This window comes from Rhynchophorus ferrugineus, unplaced genomic scaffold (assembly GCF_030347505.1).
Source record: "Rhynchophorus ferrugineus isolate W39M unplaced genomic scaffold, kcgeb_rfMv2 rfM7, whole genome shotgun sequence".
NCBI classification, from domain to species: Eukaryota; Metazoa; Arthropoda; class Insecta; order Coleoptera; family Curculionidae; genus Rhynchophorus; species Rhynchophorus ferrugineus.
The window spans coordinates 32,129,065-32,156,150 of record NW_027472586.1 but is presented as its reverse complement, the minus strand read 5'-3'; the positions used below and the strand labels follow the sequence as shown (position 1 = coordinate 32,156,150).

General features: G+C 33.4%; 1 protein-coding gene across 4 annotated transcripts in view; it reads right to left on the bottom strand.

Moving 5' to 3' along the window:
• EcR (Ecdysone receptor) overlaps window positions 1-27,086 on the bottom strand; it is a 604,745-nt gene that overhangs the window by 279,623 nt on the left and 298,036 nt on the right. For all 4 annotated transcript variants that reach the window (XR_013006503.1, XM_076409505.1, XM_076409506.1 and 1 more), the window contains 2 exons: window positions 13,635-13,902; window positions 11,783-12,083 (listed from right to left, as the gene is read on the bottom strand). Coding sequence is in view for 3 of the 4 variants with exons in the window: in XM_076409505.1 (XP_076265620.1) it covers window positions 11,783-12,083; window positions 13,635-13,799 (466 nt within the window). In the remaining variant the exon portion in view is untranslated. The remainder of the gene's footprint in view (window positions 1-11,782; window positions 12,084-13,634; window positions 13,903-27,086) is intronic.

The window sequence follows — 27,086 nt, the reverse complement described above, 5'->3', positions numbered from 1 at the left end:
AAAACAATTTCATGTTTTAATTTTACACTGATTTTTGATGGGAAAAAATACCGTTCAACGAAATGTTTGGCTTGAAAACTTGAAAAGGACTCCGCTCCACCAGAAACAATAGTAAAACGTTGGTTTGCTGACTTCAAACGTGGTCGTACAGATACCGATGATGGAGAACGCACAACGTCCAAATGGGGTCGTATCAGAAAACATCAAAAAAAAAAACGACAAAATCGTTTTGAATGATAGAAACGAATTGATTTAACATCGTAAAGATATCAAAAGAACGTGTTGGTCTTATATTACATGAGCATCTAACTATGCGAAAGCTCTGTTCAAAGTAGGCGTCGCGGTTGCTCACTGTTAATCAAAAATAAAAACGTGTTGATGATTCTGAGCAGTATTCGACCATGTTTAAACGTAAGAAACCGGAATTTTTGCGTCAATATGTGACAATGGATGAAACATGGATCCATAACTTCACCCCCGAATCTAAACGATCGCTGTCTGAGTGGAGAGCAACTGGTGCACCTTTAAGTTATGCCCTTGGTATTTTAGGATATGCGTGGTATAATATTAATCGACTATCTTGAGAATAGAACATCATCAATAGTGAATATTATATAGCGTTATTGGGGCGTTTGAAGACCGAAATTGCAAAGAAACGACCGCATATGGCAAAGAAAAGGTTTTGTTTCATCAAGGCAACGCAGCGTGTCACAAGCCAATCAAAACAATGGCAAAATTACATAAATTGAACTTCGAATTGCTCCCATATTCACCATATTCGGCAGATATTTTTTTGGGTTCCGGCGACTACTGGCTGTTCAAAAAAATCAGCAACAAAAATGTGGCTACGAAACGCTCATAACGGTAGAGAACGATGGATCTGGCAGATTTTTTTCTAAGATTCTCGGAATGTAAACTGGAAAAGTATTTTTTTCTATCACTGATTTTGGCAACTATTCCGATCGCAAAATGGAATTGCTCTTGCACTTGCTTCATCAAGTATTACAGCTGCGTTGTTGAATAGCGATCGAACAGCAGCGTTCTGAACTCAAGCTGCTATTGAACAGCAAAACAGATTGATCTAAAATTAATGAATGTAAAATGGCACACATAAAGTATTTGCAATTCTAAAAATAATAAGTATGTAAGATACCAAATACCAGTTTTATAGCATTGAAAAAGGAATACGTGTTAAAATTTTCAATAAAAAAAGAATATCGGGTCTCAGATCGGTGAAAATGTAGCAGATGGTTTGCCAAAAACATGTGTATATGTATACACTATACGACATTGACTGACTATGACGACCTATTGAATTTAGTGGAGACGCAAGGGAAGATTTGTCTCTTTCTGGTCGGGCATCAAGTTCGACTAGATAAATAATAAGTATTCTGTGTCTTATTAACCAATTCTCAATACTTCTTTAACAGAATATAAGTTAAATCAAGATTATTATTTTATTATCAATATTGATGGCATATGATGACTTATATATGTACTAGCAGACGAAAAAAGCTGAAATGAACAGCTTTGAACAGAAGAACCTATAATATTTCGATGAGCTCAATAAACTTGGTAATTTTGCTAAGAATTAATAAGTTAATGTTAATTTTGAAGTGGAAGAAAGTGGTTCAATATATAGATCAGGTATCGCCGATATCCATATTCATATTCATTCAACTTTATACGTAATATCTGTCTGAATCCCGGAGTATGGATTTTGAAATTTTTAAAACAATGTAAAAAAAAATGTTCTTCAAATCATTGCTGTTTTCTGAATTTTTTAAAATTTTCTCTTCAACTCTGGGGCTTTGGCGATGTCTTTTACTAATCAAGAATATTTTGTTTTCTTTTGTTTAAAAACATTACAGGAGTTGGAAACATGTCGAACATAATGTCCATTTTGTAACCTCCCTTCACAACAATTATTAATAGTTCTTCTAAATATTTTTTTAATAAAATAAGTTTCAATAAAATATAATTCACAGGTAATAGAATTAAATGGTGTTATTTATTCCAGATATTAGAACATAAGGTCTTAAACATTTTACTGTTTACCACAATATTAGCATTATCATTTAATCGAATATATAAGGTAATTAATGTTTGCTATTCTTAAGGGACGGTTTAGTAACATATTTCTAGTTATAAGACCTATTCAATGAAGCCATGTTATAGTGTTTTCAAGCGCGGTAATGGTGTATGGAACATTTACTTAGACAAAAGTTTTGAAAATAAAGACACCTGAAGGTAATTTTCATTACAATTTGCGTTTACAATTTCCAAAATAAGTCCATCGCAAATTGTGCGGTTTCTATAATGATACGTGCTCCAGTATACGGTAGTGTGAGAAATGCTTTGGTTAGTTTCGTTCCAGACATTTAAATATTAAAGAAGAACGTCGCCCTAGCGGATTAATCGGTTGAAAAACTATGAAATTCTTTAAAATACCGAGATACGTTGGTCTATTTCATCATGGCATCGCTATATATCTAAACATAGACCATAAAAACCATTAAAAAACATAAATAAAAACCGTTCCGAATCATTCACACGAAAAGAAAATAATATGTGTAAAAGATCATGGTCGAAGCCCAGAGAATCCTGACAAACCATCCGAATTTTATTCTGTTCACTAAGGATTTGTTCTGGTCTCTGAAAGTCCTAATGATATAGAAATGGCTCTAAGAAAGCTTTGTGAAAATGGTTCAATTTTTCGCTCAGAAATCTCAGAAGTACAACAGTGGCGGAATTATGTTTTTATCAGTTTAGGGTAAATTGGTATAACTCAGTGAATGAAGGTAAGACGAAATGAAACAGTGGTGTTTACATTATGTGGCCGTTATTTATTGAAGTAATATAAAAATGTGGAAAATACAAAATAGATAAAACGGATGGCAGCGGTGTTACCTGGTGACAGAGGCTTGGGCAGTCGATGGTGGTACGTCTAAACCAAACCGTGGTTGGTAACTAAATTAATGGAGATACCCTTCAATAACATTCCAGATAAACGTCTCGGGGTTGCCAGCTATTCGTTATCGTGTTCTAGTTGTCGCTGCTGGCACCCCGCCCGTGTTCCACATCTAGGATTATATTTCTGGGTATTTCAGAGGCCTCAAGGTCGCTACATCAGAAAAGTGGCATAAGGTCCTCGATTAAAATGCCATTATTGGTGAAAGTTTCACATTTATAAGAGCCGAAATTAATTTATTCCCAATCCATTACTATAGAGAAAAAACCGAATAATTTATCACTTTGTTATTATGACTGTATAAAGCGAGCGCAATTTATGGTCCTACTAACAGAAAACCGCATCTCAGTCTGTTCAGAACGCTGAAAACAAACCGTTCGCTCGATTTATAGAGTCGGATATTTGATGTCAAGGAGACATCATATAATAAATAACAACAATAAGCGCATTGATGTAGGAGGGGCCCGTGTATCTGGGTCACACGTTGACCGATTCAAGGTTGTAGCTGTTGAGCCCAGAGGAACGGCACCGATGCAGCGTTTCCTGCAAGATGCGGCATGCAGGAGTGGCGTGGGATCCGTTTCCGCCACGGTTTCAAGCCATTGAATTATAACATTTCGGACGCGTGGTGATACTTTCATGGACAGAAAATCTGGGATTGGTAAATGTGGCGTTCAGAAAATTCTAAATAAATCAATATGTTTTAAAATCAAGGTTTGAGGGAATTTGGTTTAAATACTTTAAGATTCAGTCGTAGCCTTAATGAAGTTTTCATTTAGTTTTGAAGGAATTTTTAGTGTCCAAAACTCTAATGAGTAAACTCTCTCGTGTAAATTAATATAAGTCAATCAATAACCAGTTCTTTCCCCATCTATTTTTATGGAGAAAGATCCAAAGTAGCAGCAGCAGTCTAAAAGATCTAATCGAACATTCGAACCGAAGTGAGGAGGGGTGTGAATAGAGTGATTTGATGAGGGTTACGAACGGTCTGCAGGACAGACTGACTATAGAATTTTCAAGAAACAAATTATAAATATTCATTTACACTTTTTTACCGCCTCTCGAAACAAACAAAGTGGTGCTGAGAATACGTGTAAATACAATACATTTACAAAAAATTAATAAAGAATTCAGAGGTGAGGGAAATGGGAGTGGAAGGAAAACGGGACATTGTGATAAGACGTGGGGTAAATGATAACTATGTGAAAAAGCAGGTCCGATATCAAAGGAGAGAGGAAAAAGAATCTTTGAGGAACATATATCCTATAAAAAAATGAACTACTAAAACACTATATTGATCAGATGAAGCAGAGAAAGAAGAGGAAGGAATACAGAAAAAGGGACCAGAAAAAGGAATAGAAGGAAAAGCCTCGACGGTATTGTGAGTAGATGAACAAGAGATGGAAAAGATAAAATCGACATGAAACAGAATACTAGATATTATAAAGCGAATGAATGTGAAGGTAACAAAGAATGAATAAGTTGTGGTAAAAAGAATGGAAAACAGGACAAAAAGAGGAATCGCTGTAACGCTAACAGCAAAAATAAAAAGAATAAAAATACAGATAAACAAGAAAGATACCAGACCAACACACAAGAGAGGATAGAATATCATTAATACATATATAGATGTTACCAAATTGACTATTAATGTATAATGATGGAAAGTGAAAGGAATATAAAGAAAGATATTGAAGAAAGGGATAGAGAAAATAGAGAGCAAGCTAAGAAAGGCACGGAGATGTAGAAAATTAAGAATAAAATAAGAGCATGAAAAAAAAACAAAAATTGCTCATATAGTGTACATCACACCACTAAAACCGAAACGGTAGATGCAGTAAATAAAACAATTGATCCTATGTCCATTGGGAATACTAATAGCAAAGATTTTAATAGAAAACTAAGAATCAAGTCGAAAAATTAAGAGGTGGATGCGAGAAAAACTGGAAGAACACCGATACAGTTCAATGAATGAAGTGGTGTTCACTGGCTTTTAGAGAAATAACTTGACAATCCATCAGGTCATAAGTCGATAAAAAGTCGATTTATTGAATGTTTTGTTATTTAATTCTTCATTTCAGGTACCAATTCCGGTACTCTTCGCTTATTTCATATCGAGGTAAATTGATAACAGCGAAAAGAACTGTGTTACAATTAAATGTAAACATTTTCTTAATATTTACATATTAAGATTGGTCACATATCAACAACAAAACATTCGATTCTACATCCGCATCACTTATTCCTTTGTTTTGAGTTAAGTAATCCTCACTTTAGAGAACTGGTTAGTCTTTACAGGAGTAAAAAATTTTTAATTGAATTTTATATTAGATATTGTTCTTGCTATTGTTCTGTTGTAATTACATTAATACACAAGCAAGACGAGTGCAGGATAAATAGATCAGTATTTAATATTAAGTTAATATTAATTATAATAATTAAGTTAATATTAATTATAATATCCCAAATAAAAATTACATAGACTACATAAACTAAAGTTAAACTAAATTTCCAGCGAGTTTATAAGCTTTCTTTCATGTTTGAATGCGAAATCTTGGATAACTTTGTAATCCCATTTGTTTTCGAAGTCATCGCACTGTACTTCGTTGGTTAAACTTTGTTTGTTTTAGTGCAATCCCATAAATCCAAATAGGCTCTATAATTGACTGTTAAACAAATCTTTATGATATTAAATTAAGTTGGGAATATCTTCCTCAGAAGTCTCATCAGTTTTGCTTCTTTATGACATGATGTTTCCAATTTACCTTACCATCGAGATGAATGGCAAGATATTTAGCTGATTGTGCTTGAGGAATTGGGCTCTCATTGATATAACTTTTATTTCAAATTTCCTTTTGTAAAGATATGACTCCAGCAATTAGACAATAGTTTGCTCATCTTGTGGATTAGTTTCAAATGCCATCCCTTGCTAGATGTTCAGGAATATTACAGTGCTGTATATATTTTCTATCAAGTGCTTTTTAAATAGTAAAGTGTCAATCTCGAAATTCTAACCGGAAATAAAGTATTTTTACAAGTGTCTTGACATGTTTTAATAGTATTTTCTCAAATAATTTAGATATTACAGATAGCGGTGAGATAGGTCTACAAGACCCCATTTATTCTGCCCGTATGTCAGGTTTTCCTTATTGTTCCTTCCAACTAATACTTATTCTGACGTCGATAATTGATGGAGAAGAAAAATTCCGTTGATTCTCGTATTCCCCCAAAATAGGAAAAATTTCGTCAACGCGAAATCAAGAATGAAGGAAAAGTTATAGTTAACGATGGACAATACTTGGATATATTGTACCAATTTATCTGAGAAAAACTTCAAGATTACAAAAATAATTTCAGTAGAAAATGTGATACACCCTGTAAAAAGGAGAAAAAAATTCGCTGCCAAACCAAAATGCATCGTCATCCCATTTTCTTTTACTTTTTAATGGTGGCGTCGCCTAAATTGCACCGGGTGGAAGGATCATTTTGTAGCTCGTTTGGCGCTAACGAAGTGACGCTGGAAAAAATCCACGGCCAATAAACAACACCACCTTCCAGCTCTAATGACACACCCGAAAAAAAGACTCGCACACGAAATAAATCTATATAATGTTGCGCCGCGATATTTATAGGCCGCTTCGGGCTTCGGAATGAGGCGAGAAAATGCCGTTTGGCGTCCGACATGAAAGGCGTCCTTTTCCCGATGCCACCGATTTAAAAATACCGACGATAATAAGTCGCCCGATAATTTTGCAATATTTTGACGGTTCTTGATTTAGGATTGCCGCAATGTCGCGACAAATGTGGCGCTTAGGGTCGAACATGTGTTGGCAAATGAGAAAAACACAAACAAAAATTTCATTGGTAACTTATAATCTTGACGTTTTTCGGAATCAAGTACAAGTCGGTATATATTAATCAGCGAATAGTCTCGTATGGAAATAAGGCCCTTGATGTTAAGCTCAGGTGTAAGCCACATCTTTAAAAAAATATTAAGATCCCAACTTGAAATACAAAAATATGTACATATTTATTGGTTATTGGGTAGATATTCACCCTATAAGTATATAATTAGCTTTCGCTTTACCAACAAGTCTTGATACCAGTGTAGGCCTGTGTAATGTTCAACTCTGTGGCTGTACCTCGTTGATATTGTGAGTAGATGAACAAGAGATGGAAAAGATATAATCGACATGAAACAGAATACTAGAAATTATACAACGAATGCATGTGGAGGTAATAAAGAATGAAAAAGTTATGGTAAAAAGAATGGGAAAGAAAATAAGAAGAAGAATCGCTGCAACGCTAACTGCAAAAATAAAAGGAATAAAAATACAGAGAAACAAAAAGATACCAAACACACAAGAGAATACAAAATCATTAATACATGTATAGATGTTAGCAAATTGACTGTTCATGTATAATGATGGAAAGCGAAAGGAATGGGAGAGAAATTGAAGAAAGGGAGAGAGGAGATAGAGAGGAAGCGAAGAAGAGCATGGAGATGTAGAAAATTAAGAATAAAATAAGAGCATGAAAATAAAAAAGAAAATAAATAAAAATTGCACACATAGTACATATCACACCACAAAAAACGAAACGGTAGACGCAGTAAATAAAACAATTGATCCATTGCCTATCCTGCCATCCATTGGAAATACTAATAGCAAAGATTTTAATAGAAAACCAAGAACCAACTCAAAAAACATAAAGAGGCGAAAACACAAGTCAATATATATAAATCAGCAAGTAGTCTCGTAAGGAAATACGGCCCTTGATGTTAAACTCTGGTGGAAGCCATATGTTAAGAAAAAAAATTAAGAACTTAACTTGAAATACAAAAATATGTACTTGTTTATTGGTTATTGGATAGGTATTCACCCTATAAGTATATAATTAGCTTTCGCTTTACCAACAAGTCTTGATACCAGTGTAGACCTGTGTAATGTTCAACTCTGGGGCTGTACCAGCCAAAAGAATAGAAATATACAAAAACTCGAAAACAAGGCAATGCGAGGTATCGTTTTGGCCCCATGCTACATTCATAATGACAATCTGCATAATAATCTGCAAGTAGAAACTGTCGATAACGGTATTAAAGACTATGTTCAAAGACATGAACAAAGGCTCCATCATCAGCATATCAATGTTGATGTTCTCCCGCTCCTGGTGGCTTAGTCAGAAGACTAATTCAGTGAAGCTATAAATAAAACCCAGTGCACATTAAAAAAAGTAACATAGATATAGAAGACATCCCAAGAAACAAACAAAACAAACAAACAAGTATTCATTTACAAGTTTATACCACTTCTCGAAATAAAAACGTGGTGCTGAGAATACGTACTGTGCTCCAAATACCATACATTTACGAAAAAATTAATAAATAATTCAAAAGGTGAGGGAAACGAGAGAGGAAGGAAAGCGGGACATTGTGATAAGACGTTGAGTAAATGATAACCCTCTAAAATAAAGCTAAGCACTATGTGACAAAGCAAGTTCGATATTGAAGAAGACAAGAAAAAGAAACTTTAAAGAACATGTATCCCATAATAAAATGAACTTACTATTGAGGAGTACTTACTGCTAAAACAGAAAATTGATAAGACGAAGCAGAGAGCGAAGAGGAAAAAGTACAAGGACCAGAGAAAGAAATAGAAGGAAGAGCTTCGATGATATTGTGAGTAGATGAACAACAGATGGAAAAGGTAGAATCACCATGACACTGAATACTAGAAATTATAAAACGAATGAAGGCGGAGGTAATAAAGAATGAAAAAGTTATGGTAAAAAAAATGGTAAAGAGAACAAGAAAAGTAATCGCTGTAACGTTAACTGCAAAAATAAAAAGATTAAAAATACAGAGAAACTAAAAAGATACCAGACAAACACACAGGAGAGAATAGAGAATCATTAATAAATCTATAGATATTGGCGAATTGATTATTAATGTATAATGATGCAAAGGGAATATATAATTAGCTTTCGCTTTAGTAGCAAGTCTTGATACCAGTGTGGACTTGTGTAATGTTCAACTCTCGGGTTGTACCAGCCAAAGCAATAGAAATATACAAAAATTTGAAAACAAGGCACTGCGAGGTATCGTTTTGGCCCCATGGCACATTCATAGTGACAATCTGCATAAGAATCTGAAGGTAGAAACTGTCGATAACGGTATTAAAGACTATGTTCAAAGACATGAACAAAGGCTCCATCATCAGCATATCAATGTTGATGTTGATGTTGATGCTCCTAGATAATGATGGCTTAGTCAGAAGATTAAAGAGTAAACCGGATCATTTGATCTCATTCAGTGAAGTTATAATTAAAACTCAGTGTACATTAAAAACAGTGACATAGATATAGGAGTGAGCCCAAAGGTTCCATCGTAGACTAAGTACTTTGTAATTTTTAACCGCAGCAAATTAGGATAAAAACAAGTGGCTAAACCAAATATCAATAAAAACAATAAATATTATAAAAAACTGATTTGTATTTTAAGACACTTGTTAAAAAAACCTTTTGTACCATTAAGTGCGGTGTGGTAATAGATTTTTGGTTCTCATTAATGCTATCCCAATCCATTCTGAATAATTGATTTATTTCTTGTTTTAGCTTATTATAAAAATCTAATCAAAAAGATTGTAACATGCTGCTTTTATATATAGTTTTCTATTATAGTTTCAGTATATATATTACACAATCAAAAAGGCCTTTTGTACTACCCAGTGGTGTAGGTGGGGTATTTTTGTTCCATTTTTATTTCTTATTATTCCTGTTAATATCCTTTCTGAATAATTATTCGATTTCATGTTTTTTATTAGCCCTCTTGATTTTAGTAACTCGGCTATAAATAAACTTATGCCAATTTTGTCAGTTTTTCTCTATGTTTTCACTGTTTCCGGCTTATTTTTCTCAAATCTTGTCGTTCCAAAGTCAAGACTAATCATCCTTGATGTTATCCAACTCATATTTTATTATGTTTGCCGCATTTGTTAGGAATAGTTTGTTGGAGGAACACAATACAAAAATATATATTCGAAACTGCATTATTTTTATAATATTGAACCGGTAATATTCATGTTGATTAATATATTACCATTAAATAAAATATTAAATTAAAGTAAATTATATATATATATATATATATATATATATATATTAAAAAAAACACAAAAAATATTTTTATAAATATACACAAAAGATGCAGTAAATAGAGTAAACCAAAGCTATTTACGAAATATTAGCCCTACAATAATTCAGATGTGTTTTGGTTTAATTTATGTAATCCAGTGCGTAAACTATTTATAAATTTAATCTACTTAAAATCGATTTAATATATTTATAGACAAGAAAATACCGATGTAATTTTCAAATTACTTTTATTATTGATAACCTTTAATATTTCTGTTCATTGTGTAAACATAATATGAAGCTTCACGTCACTGTATTTAAAAATAGATTATAATGGCATATTATGATCAATAATAGTAAGACTTCTGAAATGAGAATGGTTTCTTACTACTTAGACTAACCTATATCATCAATGAGCATGCAAATAATATTTAGGGTAGATTGATATGGCTCGGTGAATGGAGGTAAAACGAAATGAAACAGTGGTGTTTACATTATGTGACCGTTATTTATTGAAGTAATATAAAGATATAAAAATAAAAATGATAAAAAGGATGGCAGCGGTGTTACCTGGTGGCGAGACTTGGGCAGTCGATGGTGGCACGTCTAAACCAAACCATGGTCGAGTACTGAATGAATGAAAATACCCTTTAATAACATCCCAGATAAACGTCTCGGGGTTGCCAGCTATTCGTTATCGGGTTCTAGTTGGCGCTGCTGGTCCCTGATCAACATGTGGGATAGATTCCTGGGTATTTTGTGGCCAGTATCGAACACGTAACACATTTGACGAAGTTCTTTTGGCTTTGGAATTTGAACAGACCTAATGTAACTTCTTGATTACTTTTTAAGTTCATTTTGGCATTGTTTTTCCTCAGTTCCCTGCCAATGCAGTCTGATATTTGGTCTTATCTTTTTCTGTTTCCCCGTTTATTTCACATGGTCGTTGCTCTCTTCATAGTCAATGCTTGAACAACTATATCGCATCTCCTTTTCTATACATCCATATAATCAATTGATATTCATTTTGAGGCAGGCATAAGCTTGAGAGGTGTAAGTCTCCTTTCTTAGAAGTTAGGTTTGAGTGAGAATAATTCGAGTGAGTCTGAAACTGGTTGAGTTGGTCTACTTCATAGTTTCAGATGATAAAAATGTTATCTTCACATCTAAAGCAAGTAAATAGTTTTATTTGGATGCTAAGCTAAGACCTTGTTCTTAAAATGTTCCGTATAAATGTTAGTAACTGCTAGTTATGATAGTAAAGTCATAACTTGCATAATCTCATAAGATTCTCAATAGTGGGCAACACTATTATATAAAGATTTAGCCTCATAGGCAGCTTTGCTTGTGTGTTCGAACATTCGAAGTTTCAGGCTTCATTAAGAATAGGTGGATTATGTTAAAAATTGTGTGTGCCTAATGCTTTAAATATTTGATATATACAATTGAAATCAATATTCCATACCGATATTTCGGAAATTATAATGTTGTGGTTGGATGCAAGAAAAATTAAGTAAAATCAATTGCTATATCTTGGAACAAGACAGTACTTAACAATAAAAACAGGATCGGTTGTAATTTACATAATCAACAGGTCATCCAATTAATGTCTTAGTTGGTAATTTAAAGTAAAACGAAGCAAACCGAAAAAGATTGAAAACAATTAAATAAAAAGCTTACCTAATTTTCCGTTTGGACTGTAGGGGTCGTAGCTTCCGCTGGACAATGGTGACGGGTAACCATTACTGATAACTGTAAAGGCGTGCGACGGGGGGCCGGGAGAGGGGGTGAGCGAGGAGGCGCCCCCACTGGGACTGGGGGAACTTAGCCAGTCGTCGGTGGCAGTGGGGCGTCGCGGTTTAGAGGCGGCAGGCGATCCGGAACCGGCACCGAGACCACTGAAAGGGCCATTGGAAAGGGCTCCGTTAGCCGGCTGCAATAGGGTAGTTCCTGCAGAGGTCGCTACAGACACGAGACCCTTCTAGAATAAAACAAATTTCATTTATTCATGATGAGATAAGGTTCTTATTTCAAATTTTTCAAAATTTCATTTTCAAAGGGCACTTATTCATATAAAATTCAATAATTCTATAAACTAATGAACTATACATGACAAAGCCATAATTCGGACACTGCAGAACTTCTGAGATCTTTAAGAGATCGACACATATGATAGTCAGATGGGTCAAGATTTAGGCTATATAATCAAATTTCCCCAGCTAGACACAATTTCTGCCGAGTAACAAAAAAGGTTTGTTATTTAGCGTTGTCCTGGTGAAAAACAAACCTTCTTTCCCACTGATCAATTTTGGCCAGTATCTTAACTAGTCTGCTTCAATACCATTAGTTTTTAAGAGTATAGAGTCGAGCGAATGGTTTGGTCAATTTTGAGCAGTTCATGATTGGCAATTGCTTTACAATCCCACAAAACATTCACCCTTGGTGTCAGTGTGAGGTTTTTAGCCGTTTGAATAGTTTCTTTGGTCGATGCCCATGATTCAAACACTTTTAATTCAGCAAATATTTGAAAAGATAAGAAATCTGACTTAAAGCACTGATCGTCATAAACATCACCCAATTCTGACAGTGTGAATGCAAAAATAATCTTCTGAAATCTAAATTTCAAAGTCCAATAATTCTTTAGTGAGTAAGCTATTGAAGTTACCTTTGTATCTATCTATATAATATTCTATGGACCATATCAAAGGCATTATAGAAACTTTGAAACCATCTATTAAGAAAAATATAAAATTATTATTTTCCCAACAAAATATTATTGCATATTACAATTTTTCCTTGTAATGAGTTTATTTAAACCAAATATGCTCCATTATTATTGACAATGTTTCAACATTTCTCAAGTAGAGCCATGATACATAAATTAATTCATACCAGACAACAAGCTAAATAAACCCTTATTTTAAATAAAAGACAAACTCGGTGTTTAAAATAAATTGTGAATTGTGCTGTTGTAAGATAAAATCAAGTTTAGATTATGTGGACCAGATAGAAAATTTAGATGTCTATGTTATTCTTCAGCATGACACCGCCCGACCTGATGTTGTACAATCGGTGAAAACGTATTATAAACATATATCAATCGTGAAACTTGATTGAGCAGTGCTTCACTTCTTATAGGATCTTTAAAAAATGGTCGATTATTGGATAGCCTCAAAAGATAGATCGTTCTTTCGAGATGGAATCCGTAAATTGCCTGAAAGATGGGAAAAAGTAGCGGCCATCGATAGACAATGCTTTGAATCAAATACATTGTACCGATTTTTCACGATAAAGCCTGAAAATAAAAAAAAACTGTTTTTTTTAAGTGGCTCAATAAGTAAAATTTTAGTTGACTTTTAGATCTGACAATGGTATTCGGGATATTTGGGCTCTTGGGTAATAGTTAAGGTTCTAGTGACATACTTTATTTTTCACACCATATGAAACCATGCGATTTTTATCTCGTGACCATATCCCCAAAGAGTAACGATGTTCAAATGGATTCAAGTTGCTATCTAAGAATTCTACGTACCTGCTGCATAACGACGGTACCCGGGTGAGTACCGGGTACTGGCTCAGCCTTGATCAGCAGCACGTCGTCATCGGCGCTGACCTGGGCCGCAGCCTCGGGATGGTATACCATGTCGTGTTTGACGTCCATGCCGGAGGCGGCGACGACGCGATGCACGGCGGTCATGGGCGGCGACGCGCGATTGTTACCGATTTCGAAGGGCAGGCGGCCGCATCTTCAGGGACCCGCGCTGTATTTCAAAAGCAAATGTTCGCGTCGATGATATAATCTGCAAACAAAAACAAAATTGTTAAATATCAAGAAAAAAATGAACGGATATATAAACTTATTATATCCCTAATGTTACACTATGATACTATCTTCTATATATTGATCGGTTAAAGCAAAGCGGTGAACACAGTGGACGCCCAAAAGAGGTTGTTACCGACGAAAACATTCAAAAAAATTCACAAAATGATTTTGAATGACCGTAAATTGAAATTGAATGAAATAGCAGACACTCTAAAGATATCTACTGAACGTGTACATCATATCATTCACGAATATTTGGGTATAAGAAAACTCCGTGCAAAGTGGGTACCGGGCGAGCTCTCTTTTGACCAAAAACAACGACGAGTTGATGATTCGGAACAGTGTTTGAAGATGAACAAACGTAATAAACCCGAGTTCTTGCGTCGACATGTGACAATGGATGAAACATGGCTACATGATTTCACTCCATCTTCAAGTCCAATCGACAGTCATGGACATGGACCCAGTGGACTGCACACGATGAACCCGCTCCAAAGCGTTGGAAAACGCAACAGTCGGTTGGCGAGGTTATGGCGTCTGTATTTTGGGATGCGCATGGAATAATATTCATTGACTACCTTGAAAAAGGAAGCACCATCAACAGCGACTGTTACATAGCGTTATTAGACCGTTTGAAGGGCGAAATCGCCAAAAAAACGGCCGCATTTGAAGAAAAAGAAAGTGCTGTTTTCAAGTTGCTGCTTGAAAGTGTGTGTTGCCGGGGAAAATTTCATCCCACCATGGTAGCAAAGAAAATGAAAAAAAGAAAAATTGTTCTTGCCTAAAGACTGTTTTTATTGATATGGTTCTGGAGACATATTATATCATTGTACTATTTTTGATTAATTTCAGGTTTCATTAGTAAATGTACCTCTAACACAATAAATGTAACAAAGCACTAACCGAATATTGCAGGTAATAAATACGTCAATTTTCACACCAAGAGTTAAAACTGATATTGCATAGAATTTAACAGTTATAAAATAGTTTCATAGAATTTTAATTGGGACACGTAGGACATGTAAAATATAAGACAAAGTAAAAAGCAATAAATAAATGAAACCCATAGAAGACAACTAAAGACGAGCTATCTGCAAGGGCGAGATCGAAGACTGAAATAAATAGGCAAAGAACAATGGAATTTATATAAAAATTTAGGTAAAATTCATAGTAAACAGGCGGGTTCGAAGTCATCAAGTGACCGTGCAAGAAACGACAATGACCCATTTACTGAATTAAACTACTATAATAAATTTTATCTAATTTATAACGCATCTTGTGATAACACAGTGCATCTTAAATATAAATTTAAGCTCGGAGAAATTTGTGGATACAAATACAGACACTCCAAGTACCTAGGAACATTATAAATATGATTTGATAACATTTCATATGAAATCATCTCAAGATTTCGGTTTAGGAAAGACTTGACTCCCATATCAAGTTTCATTTAGTATTTGTCACAGGATGATTCAGATGCTTAGAGCCTGTTAAAGCTTATTATAGTACTATAGCTTGAGTTTTAGCTATATTATTTCATTCCTAGATATACTGATGAATACACTTAACTATACTGATTAGTTTATACAAGTCTCACAAGCTGTGCGAGAATCCCCTCGGATAACTATTTACATTGTCTATTATCCCTTTTAAGCTGGTCATGATGATTATTGTTTGGTTTCTTCAAAACTTGCACAAACTGTATGGTAATTATTACTATATACAGCGAGAACTTACTCAAACGTTCAATACACTTTAGAATTTCTAGTAATTTTCGGATAAAATTCGAAGTTAACATATATTTTTAGTAAAACGTTATTTTAACTAAGCCATTTAAAGAACGTAAACATGTGTTTGAATGTTGTTTTGCTCTTGGCGCTAAAAAGGAACGAATCCCAAAGGCTTTTTCGTGTTATAAGAGCGAATTAAATTTAGCACTTGTAAACATAACCTTATTCGCTGTTTGTACATTTTCCGACGCTTTTAGACCCCTTTGTGCCGACCGAAATGACGTTGGCCTACTTTACCATTATGGAACTGAACGGACTCATGTCGAGTAAGCTTACATAACTCTTTGGGGGCATTAAAAGTATTAGATCGTTGAATAAATTCAGAAAAATACTTGACCTACATTGATGTTATTGCAAAAATTGAAGTTGTTACAGCAGATAACGGTCAAGCCATAGGTAGTTTCATTTATTTTTAACACTGTATATCTTTCGCCAGGCTCATTAATATATTCCAATAACTTTGTTAAGTGTTTCCATGTACTCTAATAATTTGTTCACTTGATTTCGGTTATGTTTTTATAAAAATTCACACACGTGTAATTTATAGTTAATGAACGAAATCGAGTTTCATTAATAATTTAATAAGAAATCGAAGGATGCTTATATTATGATATATAGATGATTAGAACAGGTAATATATATAAGAAGTAAGTGTTCTAATTAGTTTGAATTGTCTTTAGAAAAATCTATATTGAAAAATGTTGAATGCGGGAGAAAAACATACAGTTCTTTCACCATTTCGTCAACAAAAGTGATTTTGTAAACAAGATGAGTAAAAAAATTATATAAACTCTACTGTTATATAATTTATATAAAATAATCATTATCATCTCATAACTAAGAGAACAAAATTGAGCTAATGTAGTTGAATCATTAAATCGCACAAAACACGGTAATTATTTAAAGGTAAATTAAATTTCAAAAATCAATATTAACCAAAGAAATAAAAGTAATCATACTCAGGAACTCTTCTAAACTTCATAATGAAATTATGTGTTTGTAAATTAAGGCATTTTCAATGCCACATAGTTTGTGGTCAGGTTCCATTAAGATGAACAGTTGACTTTTAATTTGTGGTTAGTGAGTTTATCGAGATCGGTTAAGTGTATAGTATATTTAATATATAGATGTCATTACAGTTAAAAATAAAATTTGAGCTGTGTCTTTAGTATTCCTATTTTTTAGGTGCTCATAAGGATGTTAATAAAAATTTGTGAAACATGGTGAATGCGCTGCGGAACATTCATAACATCGCGTTAATTAAAGAAGGTACTAGCCTAGTTAACAGCGATAGAGAGAGATATTCCGCTGTATCACGATACACTGCAAATACTGAACAGATAACAAAACGCATTAAGGCTAATTAAAACCTTAACTCTTCATAGTATTTGACTAGTTTTACAACGTATTTTACAAATGTCTTTAGTAAAACAAAAAAAATTAAGAAGGGCTTGTTATAAATCATTTTAATCGGAAATATAAATCTACGGGTTGAACTGTGAAAAATATGAATGGGGAAGGTGTTGAAGTAGAGAAATAAACAACCGAATTGGCTACATGTGATCGAATGGTGCCTTAACATTGGCTCAATACTTAATAGATGTAAGGAGTACTATCTTGGCAACCTAAAAAACTTTTTGGTTTTGTTTTTCGTTATGAACTAAAACAAAGTGCTGTAAATGTAAATACATATCTTTGTGGATACATGTTTTTTATTAATATATTTAAGATACAAAATGAGGTATTTTAAATTTCCATATACAAAGCGAACAAAAACTTCCTTAATTTATGTTTTTAATAATATTTGATGAAAATTCGAACATTGATTGCAGTTTTTATTGCTGGTAAAAATATATTTAATTTGTCTAGTCTAATGCTGGTGAACACGTTAATATAGTTAAAAATTATATAAGTTAATATAGTTCTAAACAAGTTGATGAAGCCTTCTAGTATGAATATATTTAGTTCTCTTGGTAATTCAGTACTAAATATAGTTCAGATTGTATATTTAGTAATATTCCTAAGATATTATCTATTATAAATGCATTTTTAAATATAAAAATGTCCAAATTACCTCCGTAGTTTGAAAACATTCAAATTTTACTTTTCTTTTGTAAATTCTCTGATGCAGTAAAAGAGAATATCTTCTCTTGGTAGATATTCACAGCGCAGAATATCTGCATAGGTACGGCTATTTTAACTTAAAATGTTTTCTTTTCGAATTTGAAAGCTAACTGTATATTAATCGATATCCCAACAAATGAATATAAGTTTCATTGGAAACCGTCTTTGAATAGTGGACCAAACCATGACAAAAGCATGACAGAAATACAGTATAATTAGGAGTTCTTGAGACACTGTCGAGTGTATGATTGGTGCCGAACAATCTTGCTCCTTCTTCTTTAAAAAACTGCTGCCCTATAATTACACTTCGAAGTAAAAATATGTAACACCTATTTATTACAGCATCTGATGAACAACAGTTATAGTTAACTTTAGAGACAAAATATGAAATAAATGTCATCTCATTTACCAGATTTTGCCTTTGTGACTTTATTCTCAATACTAAAACTGCTACCTCCGAGACTAGGTGAAATATTGTCATTTAGATTTTCTACTCAATACTCAACTAATATAAGGTTGTTGAATAAGTATATATTCAATAATAATTCAGTAGTTCGCGGTATTGAACAGTACTTAATACAATATTTTTAATTATAAACTCCTTCAACATCAATATAGTTGTTTCAACTATCATCCAAATTGTGGATATCATCACTAGTTTTTCAGAAAGTTTTCTGGGCAAGCTCTTGATTTGATGAACAATGTTTTCCATGAAATAATTGTTGATGTGAAAAGAGCTAGAAGTCAGAGTCTGATGTTGAAACAATTCGGACAGAATTTCACAAATTTTAAGGATGGTTCTTTGAGCTACGTGAGTAGGTACTGTAATGATCTAAATTTTTCAGATCAAATTTAATTTAGGACCTAATAACGTAAGTTGTACCAGATAAAAGAAAATTTGTCGGTTTTGTATGTGTTCGATACTGTGTTATTTTTCTATCTACCGTATTCTATTAATTTTTGCTGGATGTTCATTCATAATAGACATTTTCCATTTATATAATAAAATTTAATATGGAAATGTGTACACTGTTATGGTTTTAAATATAATATAATGCAATACATCTTATTATAGACTAACATTGCACTGTAATATTTCCAAAATACATTAAAAAATAAAACGTACTCGTTATATTTGTAAAATAATTTTTAAATTTGCTACTTTAGCACTCTCATATCACTTGAAATATACTCGGCTGAATATATTTTATATATTTGAATTTTGATTTCTGAATGTTCTCCTTCTTTACATATGTAGCGACCGTTACAATCCTTTAAGCCATCACGCATGCACCTACAGCAAGTTCAAAGGTTGGCAACGGTGGTGGATTGGTACCATGCGGTCCGCGGATATAAAAGACCACCACGACGGCGTCTCGCTCTCTTTTCTTTTCTCTACCACCTTGTAATAGTACCACTTCCATAACGCTATCATACTTCCTTTACCTAACCTAATATCCTGTCCATTCTTCTGTCGACTACATGTATCATTTAATATCGTAATAAACAAGATTTTATTCAACCAGTGTTTTCAGTTCCTGTGCGAATTCCTTCCACAAAATAGTAGTGTTCGGACAAACAATCTCATCGACAGCCACACATTCCGACCGACCAGACGAACATTCCTACAATTGATGACCCCGAAGTGATCGAAGTACCTAACAGGTAAACCAGCTCAACATAAGCCACCGACAGGTGCTTGACACGTGCATAGAAGGATAGCATGAGGAATGGAACTCATCCATATCACATGGTCGACGTTATCCCATGAGACTAGCCTGATGGACGAAAGCCACAGAAGCCCATCATGCATAACCTCAACACATGAACACCCTTGCATCACGAAAACGGGACACGCAACGCACCACACTTACAGGTACCCTCAAACAAACCGGAACGCTCCAAGACGAACGACGTCCTGCTACAACTTCGATGGCAGCTGCTCCCGTAAAACTCTCATGACCTGCATCGGAACCTGCATCACATATAGGTACGTTCCTCGGCAGCTCCATGTAGCGACCGCGACAACCCTTTAGGCCACCACGCATTCACCTACAGCAAGTTCAAAAGTTGACAACGCTGGTGGATTGGTACCATGCGGTTCCCGGCTATAAAAGACCACCATGATAACTTCTCGCTCTTTTTACTTTTCTCTACCGTCTTGTAACAATGCCACTTTCACAGCGCGTACTTCCTTTACCTAATTTCCTTCCACAAAAGACTAGTGAGTGTTTGGACAAACAATCGCTTCGACAGCCACATATTCCTACCGACCAGACGAATATTCCTACACATTCTGAATATATAATTATATATATATATATATATATATATATATATATATATATATATATATATATATATATATAACTATAAATATTGTAATATGATACTGTATCACGTTAGTCAACAAAAAAGAACATATACTACGAACTATAACTATTCTAAAGTCGTCTGCCTATCATCAATAACAAACATTTCAGTTAAACTGACACAAATTCGCCCAAAATACTGAAATATTGTACGAGCCTTCCGAGACCTTTGAAAAAAATCATTTTTCTTGACGGCATTTTGCCAATGCCACCGCTATAAATCAACGTCAGCCGGTAGAATTCGACAGAAAGGAAAATTGGTATTAACAACTGCCATAGACAAGCAGTCATTCACGTCATACAGGCTAAGGAAAATTTCGATTTTTGACGTAACCATTCAATTCGTTATTCAGCACTTCTATTACAGGAAATAGATTGCTCACATATGTTTTTCTCTACTATACATGACCCTTATTAATATTAATCTATAGTATTACTTTTATAAAATATAATTATTAATGAAAGTAAAGCAAATAATAGTGAAAATACGTAATTAATCAAAAATTAAGTAGGTTATTAGGTTCAAAAATATTTATACTGTACATTTTAAGATAACTGACGAATCGACAGAACTAGTAGGATCTTACAGGCCATTTCGCTACTACCTGCGATATCAAAATTAGTTGAGAAACTGATATTAAAGCATATTAAACCATTTATAGAAATACCATATTTCCAGTTTGGATTTCGAAATCACCACTCGACAATCGATCAAGTGCGTAGAGTAATAGCGGTTGTTGAAAAGGCATTCGAATAAAAGAAATACTGCCCTGCAATATTCCTGGACATCTCACAAGATTTTGACCGAGTATGGCATTTGAGATTAATCCACAAAATGAGCAAATTGTTACCTCGGAATTACTGTCGACTGCTGGAAACATATCTTTTCGAAAGAAAATTTAGAAAGAATTTTAGCTTGAAAGGATATTCTCAACAGTTAAACCTATTTCAACTAGAGTTTCTCAGAGTAGTGTTTTGAGAACACTCCTGTACCTGATACCTCAACAACAAGAGAAAGAGTACTTGAAACATTTGCCCACGACCCAATTCTCATGGCAAAATATATATCTCTGTCAAAGGCTGCTGCAAATAGTGTGCTTCACGATAAGACAGAAAATCTATAGGTACTTTTCAGAAATACTTGCCAATTAAAAAAAATCGTATCAATATAGATCGTGAGATTGCATGGAATTCACACCACACAGGAGTTTTCCTTCTCATTTTAGTACTTATAGAGAAAAAAAAAAGAAATAGAGGGTTGTTTGAAACAACTGAATCAGTTCATCAAATTCGGTTTGTGTTGGTATTGGTCAACGCTGTTGTCAAATATCTGCAAATGTCTGAAAAGTCCTTTAAAATATTAGAAATAATAATTAGAGATTATAAGTCGGCAAACGTCAGCCATAAATCAAAGTTGATGCGGCAGCATCGCGAGGTGGTGACGTCAAAAATTTTGATCTCAATGTTTTATTAATCAGCTATCATTATACCCATCTTATAGATTACTAACCATCATTAATCGCAGAACTTAAAAGTTATAGTCTATTCAAAATAACAGTGAACTCACGTAATCAAGATGTTGTCTATCACATTTTGTAAATTTAACAATTTCTTCGTTTTTCCTTATTTTATTCTAGTTAAAAAGAGATAGAATGCTATCTGATAAGTTCGAACATGTAAATTCAGTTGAATCAGCCTAAAAAAGTCGTCCGGTTATCAAAGGTCTGCAAAATTCTTCAAAATATTAATTATATTAACTACATGCTATAAAACTGGTAAACGTTGTTTTAGCGTTTTACTTGTATTGATAAATTTCAAATCGCTGTCTATTAATACTAAAAACAGATTGCGTCTCTAATAAGTTACTTCGAACAGGAACGAGATAATGGAAACCCACTCTTGCCAAAGTCGTTAGAGAAGTAAGCATTATTATAAGCGTATGTCTTAGCCTTTTAAACAGCATTGTCACTAACATATGTCAAAAAATTAAAAATATAATCTTGGATTCACCGTAACCAGAACGTCCTTATACAAGAGGGTAGCAAATGAAGACCAGCTCAATGTTAGCTCTATCAGAGATCAAATATATGAAATGTATAAAAACAGTGAGTAGATTTTACAATATAAATATAATTTAACACAACTGTTTCAGAGGAACACAAAGATATGTATGTATGTTAATATGTATGAGGCGAGAAATAATACTAACTGTTTTGCAGATATGACAAATGAATTAAGGAGAATGCAGTAATTAAATCTAGTTATATCAAGAAAGATGTATACAAGTAGTAACAGAAGAAACTAAGGAGAGCCACAGTGATATCAAAATTACTTTACAAGGAAACACTGTACCGAAAAATATAAGAATAAAGCGTAAAAGGTAAATATGCTCATTTGTAAAAATATGTAAAAATACAATTGTTAATTAGATGGATTAGGCCTCCAGGGGACACCACTATATAAAAACGTTCCTGGAACTCTAACTCATAAGTGGTATGGAAAAGGATTGAATGTGAATACAATAAAACACAACCCTAACCTACAAACTATTATAACTGTATAATTAATTGTAGTTTTAAGTCCATTGATAATATATGCATTAAATATACGGTAATGTTAAAATAAATTATATTATAATAAACAGAATAAATAATTATAATATAGTAATTTTTATTTTAATAACATATTTTTTTGTACTTAACAGTTTACTTATTTAATTTAAATTAGAATTTTGTGGTATGTCAAAGGCGAATGAGAATTTGTCGTCATCAATTCAGATGACGCGAGTTCACTCTTTCATTGAAAGGACTATATAATCGTGATTACTTACACAGCTTGTAGTATTTTTAGTTTAATTTATGTGAAAGCGTTCCGAAAAAAATATCCGAATAGGCGATTATTATCGCCATCTCGCCAACATTAAAGGGATTACCGTCGCCCGTCCAGTTTGCTGTTTGCGTTGCGGCAATAATCCCGCCCGATCAGGGCCAAAACACGAAGCCAGAAAAAACAATCGATCCCTCCAACGGGCCTGCCAGCCACTCGCTCGCTGCGTCGTCGATCATTTTCCGCAACTGTACTTTTTATGAGTCGCAGATTTCACTTTTGCAGCATTCGCTGAATCCAATAACCTTCGTCCTTGGCTCGGCACGGTGGCAGTATTATCGACTGGGGGCGGCGGCCGAGGCGGCGGTGAAGGGGTTGGCTGTCTACCGCCCCCGCCGCCTCCCCCCGCCCATTCGTCTAGACTACCCCGCGCACAAAGGTGCCGCCAGACCAGGAGAGTATTGCACCCTAGCGTAACGCGTACAACTGACTGGGGGGTTTAATTAACGAATTTGTCGAGACAACCCCCGTCTTCTGTTTCGAAAAACGTCGCAACTGGTGGAATCGCATCGCAGATGTATTTAAAATGTTTGCGGCGCATGCGACAACTGATTTTTGTCGGTTGAGATTCTGGTTTCATATCATGTATGCAAATTATATAGAATGGCAATCATAACGTGAAATATTATGAAAAATAAATTTTCCGAAAATTTTATAAATTGTTCTTTAATTATTTATTATAGCAACCTAGTAAATAAATATTAGTTATTTGGTTTACTAGTGATCGCTCTGTGGTCGAAATTTTACAACATTTCATTAAGTTAATAAAGTTTCATTCATAATAGAGTAAAGGGAAACATTTAAAAATTATATGTTACTAAAACTTGTCTTTACATTACTTTCATTATAAGATCAAAAATGTATATGATGAATGAATAAGTAAGATTATTTTTAGCATTGTAAATTTCAGAGCATTAAACATTAGTATACATGATCTTTCTTTACTTTCTTTTCGATGTTATAAAAATAAATATAGAATAATAAATGAAGTAATACATGTTTGTATATTAAAACAGATAATATATGAATAAAACAATTTTGAAATTGATATTTCATTTATATATACAGCATGTATATTAAATAATAATGTATATAAAAAAATAAAATTTTTACTTAACTCATTTAACTAATTTATTTTCTGAAATTAACATATATTTTGTTTTGAAACAAAAAAAAAAGCAGATAATTTTTTTACTATATAGTACATAGCAAGCTAAGCATTCCAAATTTGAGAAGAAATGGCGATAAATGACGTTGCTCTGATTTAATATTGGGCATTTAATTATTAAAGCGTTTGATACAGCTTTTTATTAAGTTATTTTTTTTGATGTTCCTTTATATATAAAAAGAACGCCTTTTAATTTAACATTTCTACGTTTCAACAAGATTACAAATATGGAAGGTTAAAGGTAAGTTTAGTTTGCTATTACAAATAGGACAAATTAATTATATGACTTAAATTTTGCAGTGAACCTCAACTTAATGATTTTAGTACCCATACTGAATTTCACCAGTATCTAGTGTCTTTGTCAGATCCATAATATAGATGTTAAACAATCAAATATATATTTTCAGAATATGGAAGTCACAGGACGATATATATATATATATATATATATATATATATATATATATATATATATATATATATATATATATATATATATATATATATATATATATATATATATATATATATATATATATTATTGTTGATAAGGTAGACTGATCTGCCAAAATATCAAAGAAGAGAAAAACAAGCCTCCTTTTTTATAAATAAACGAAAATTTTTAAAAGGAAATTATTTTTTAACACTATAAATTTTTTAGCTACTTAATTAATTTTATCAAGTTTAGTGGTGATTTTTTAGTGGCTAAGCCCTTTTTCTACCAAATATATTAACCTTGTCATAATTTGAAAAAATACTCTATTGCAACTTTTAATAGGACAAATTATAGTACCCATACTGAATTTCACCAGTATCTAGTGTCTTTGTCAGATCCATAATATAGATGTTAAACAATCAAATATATATTTTCAGAATATGGAAGTCACAGGACGATATATATATATATATATATATATATATATAAGGGTTAATATAAAACTTATGAACATTAACTTTTGTTTTAAAAATAATACAAAGTATAATTGACGCTTTGCAGACAAATTAATATTATGCTGATATCAGTAGCAGTTTGGTTATAAATAAGACACATAGTTACCAAGAGCGTCACAAGCAAGAATGAGAATATTCAAATATTTCTAATACTTGGGACGAGTGCACCCGCACTGTTTGTTCAATCTACCAGAACACGATGATTTTTAATGTATCCTGTTAAAGGAAAGTAGTTTTGGAGTTAACTGAGAAGGTTCTGATATCTTCCCTGTGTACCCCATTGCTTTCTGAACCATCCTGCTTATTCGATTTTTATGTAAGCAGAGAACTTAACGACAGAATTCGATTCCATTATTGTTAATGACCCAAAAAAAATCTTCGTTAAAGCCCCTATTTTTAATTAAATAAAATCGGGAAACACTTTCGCGGATCGTATTGTATTCCGGCTTGGTCATAAACTTGAAAATCGAGGCCGCCCGAAGAAAAGCAACGACACAAAGACGATGACAAAGCTTTGATCGTCGGGCTTCGGAATATAATTTAGTCGACAATGAAATTATTTTTCTTTTGTGCGAAACAACACAATCGCGTTCAGACGCATTACGCTTTTGGGGAATTGCTCACCTGAAAGGTAAAAATTTAATTCAATTTGTTCCGGAATTGTTGGGAATTTGGTTACCTTACGTCGAGGCCGAACGATATTTTGGAAATTAATTCTTTTTTGTGTGGCATAAACGTTGTTACTCGGTTACAATTATGGGCTTTATAAAAGCTTATAAATTGGTTTATTGAATGATGAAAATATTATTTTAGGTAGATATGCTAAGATATATATAACACATGGGCTGAAAAGTTCCGGGTGTGACAAAGAAAAGGTTTCTTGTTCAAAATTGACTTCATTCAACAAGGTCATCTCCATCAAGAGCCGCACAATAATTCCAGCGCTGCTCTAAAATCGGAGTGAAGTGATGGATCCATGTTTCATCCATTGTCATATATTGAAACAAATTTCCGGTTTGTTATGTTTAAACGTGGCCAAACACTGATCAGAATCATCAACATGTTCTTGTTTTTGGTCAACAGTGAGCAAACGCGCCACCCACTTTGAACAGAGCTTTCTCATAGCCAAACGCACATGCAATACAAAACCAACACGTTCTCTTGATACCTTTACGGTGTTAACTAACTCACGCAATTTCACTTTTCGATTATTCAAAACGACTTGGTGCATTTTTTCTGGTGTTACCACCTAATTTGTACATCCATTGCATTCTGCATCATAGGTGTCTCTACGACCACATTTGAAGTCAGCAAACCAACGTTTTATTATTGTTTCTGATGGAGCGGTGTACTTATAACACTTTTCAAGCCATCGCTTCGCTTGAATTGTATATTTTGCCAACAAAAAACAAAAATTAAAACACGAAATTGTTTTTAATCCAATGTTTTGAAAATTACAAAAGTAGTGTCTCTCTTAACACTATAACTCACAAACGTAGAAGTAGAATATCATGAAATTTTTACAGCTTCCTTTTGAAGGTTGGTGCTAACTGAGAAAGCGGTGAGTACAATAAAACTAGCGCCATTTATGTGTTTGGCCTGGGGCTATTCACCTATGAGTTATATATAGAGATTTTTTAATTAATTACATCTAACATTGGATATGCTTAGTACAATCTTAATTTACGAATTCATTTATTGCTACTGCTCTTTTGTACTTGCATTAGTACACAAGCAAGGAGAGTACAAGATTAATACATCACTATGTATTTCTCAAATATATAGAGATGAACACCTTACCTTATTTTAAATTATATTATTTTAACAGACTACAGGCAGCTAGCGATAAACCAATAGACTGAACCAAACA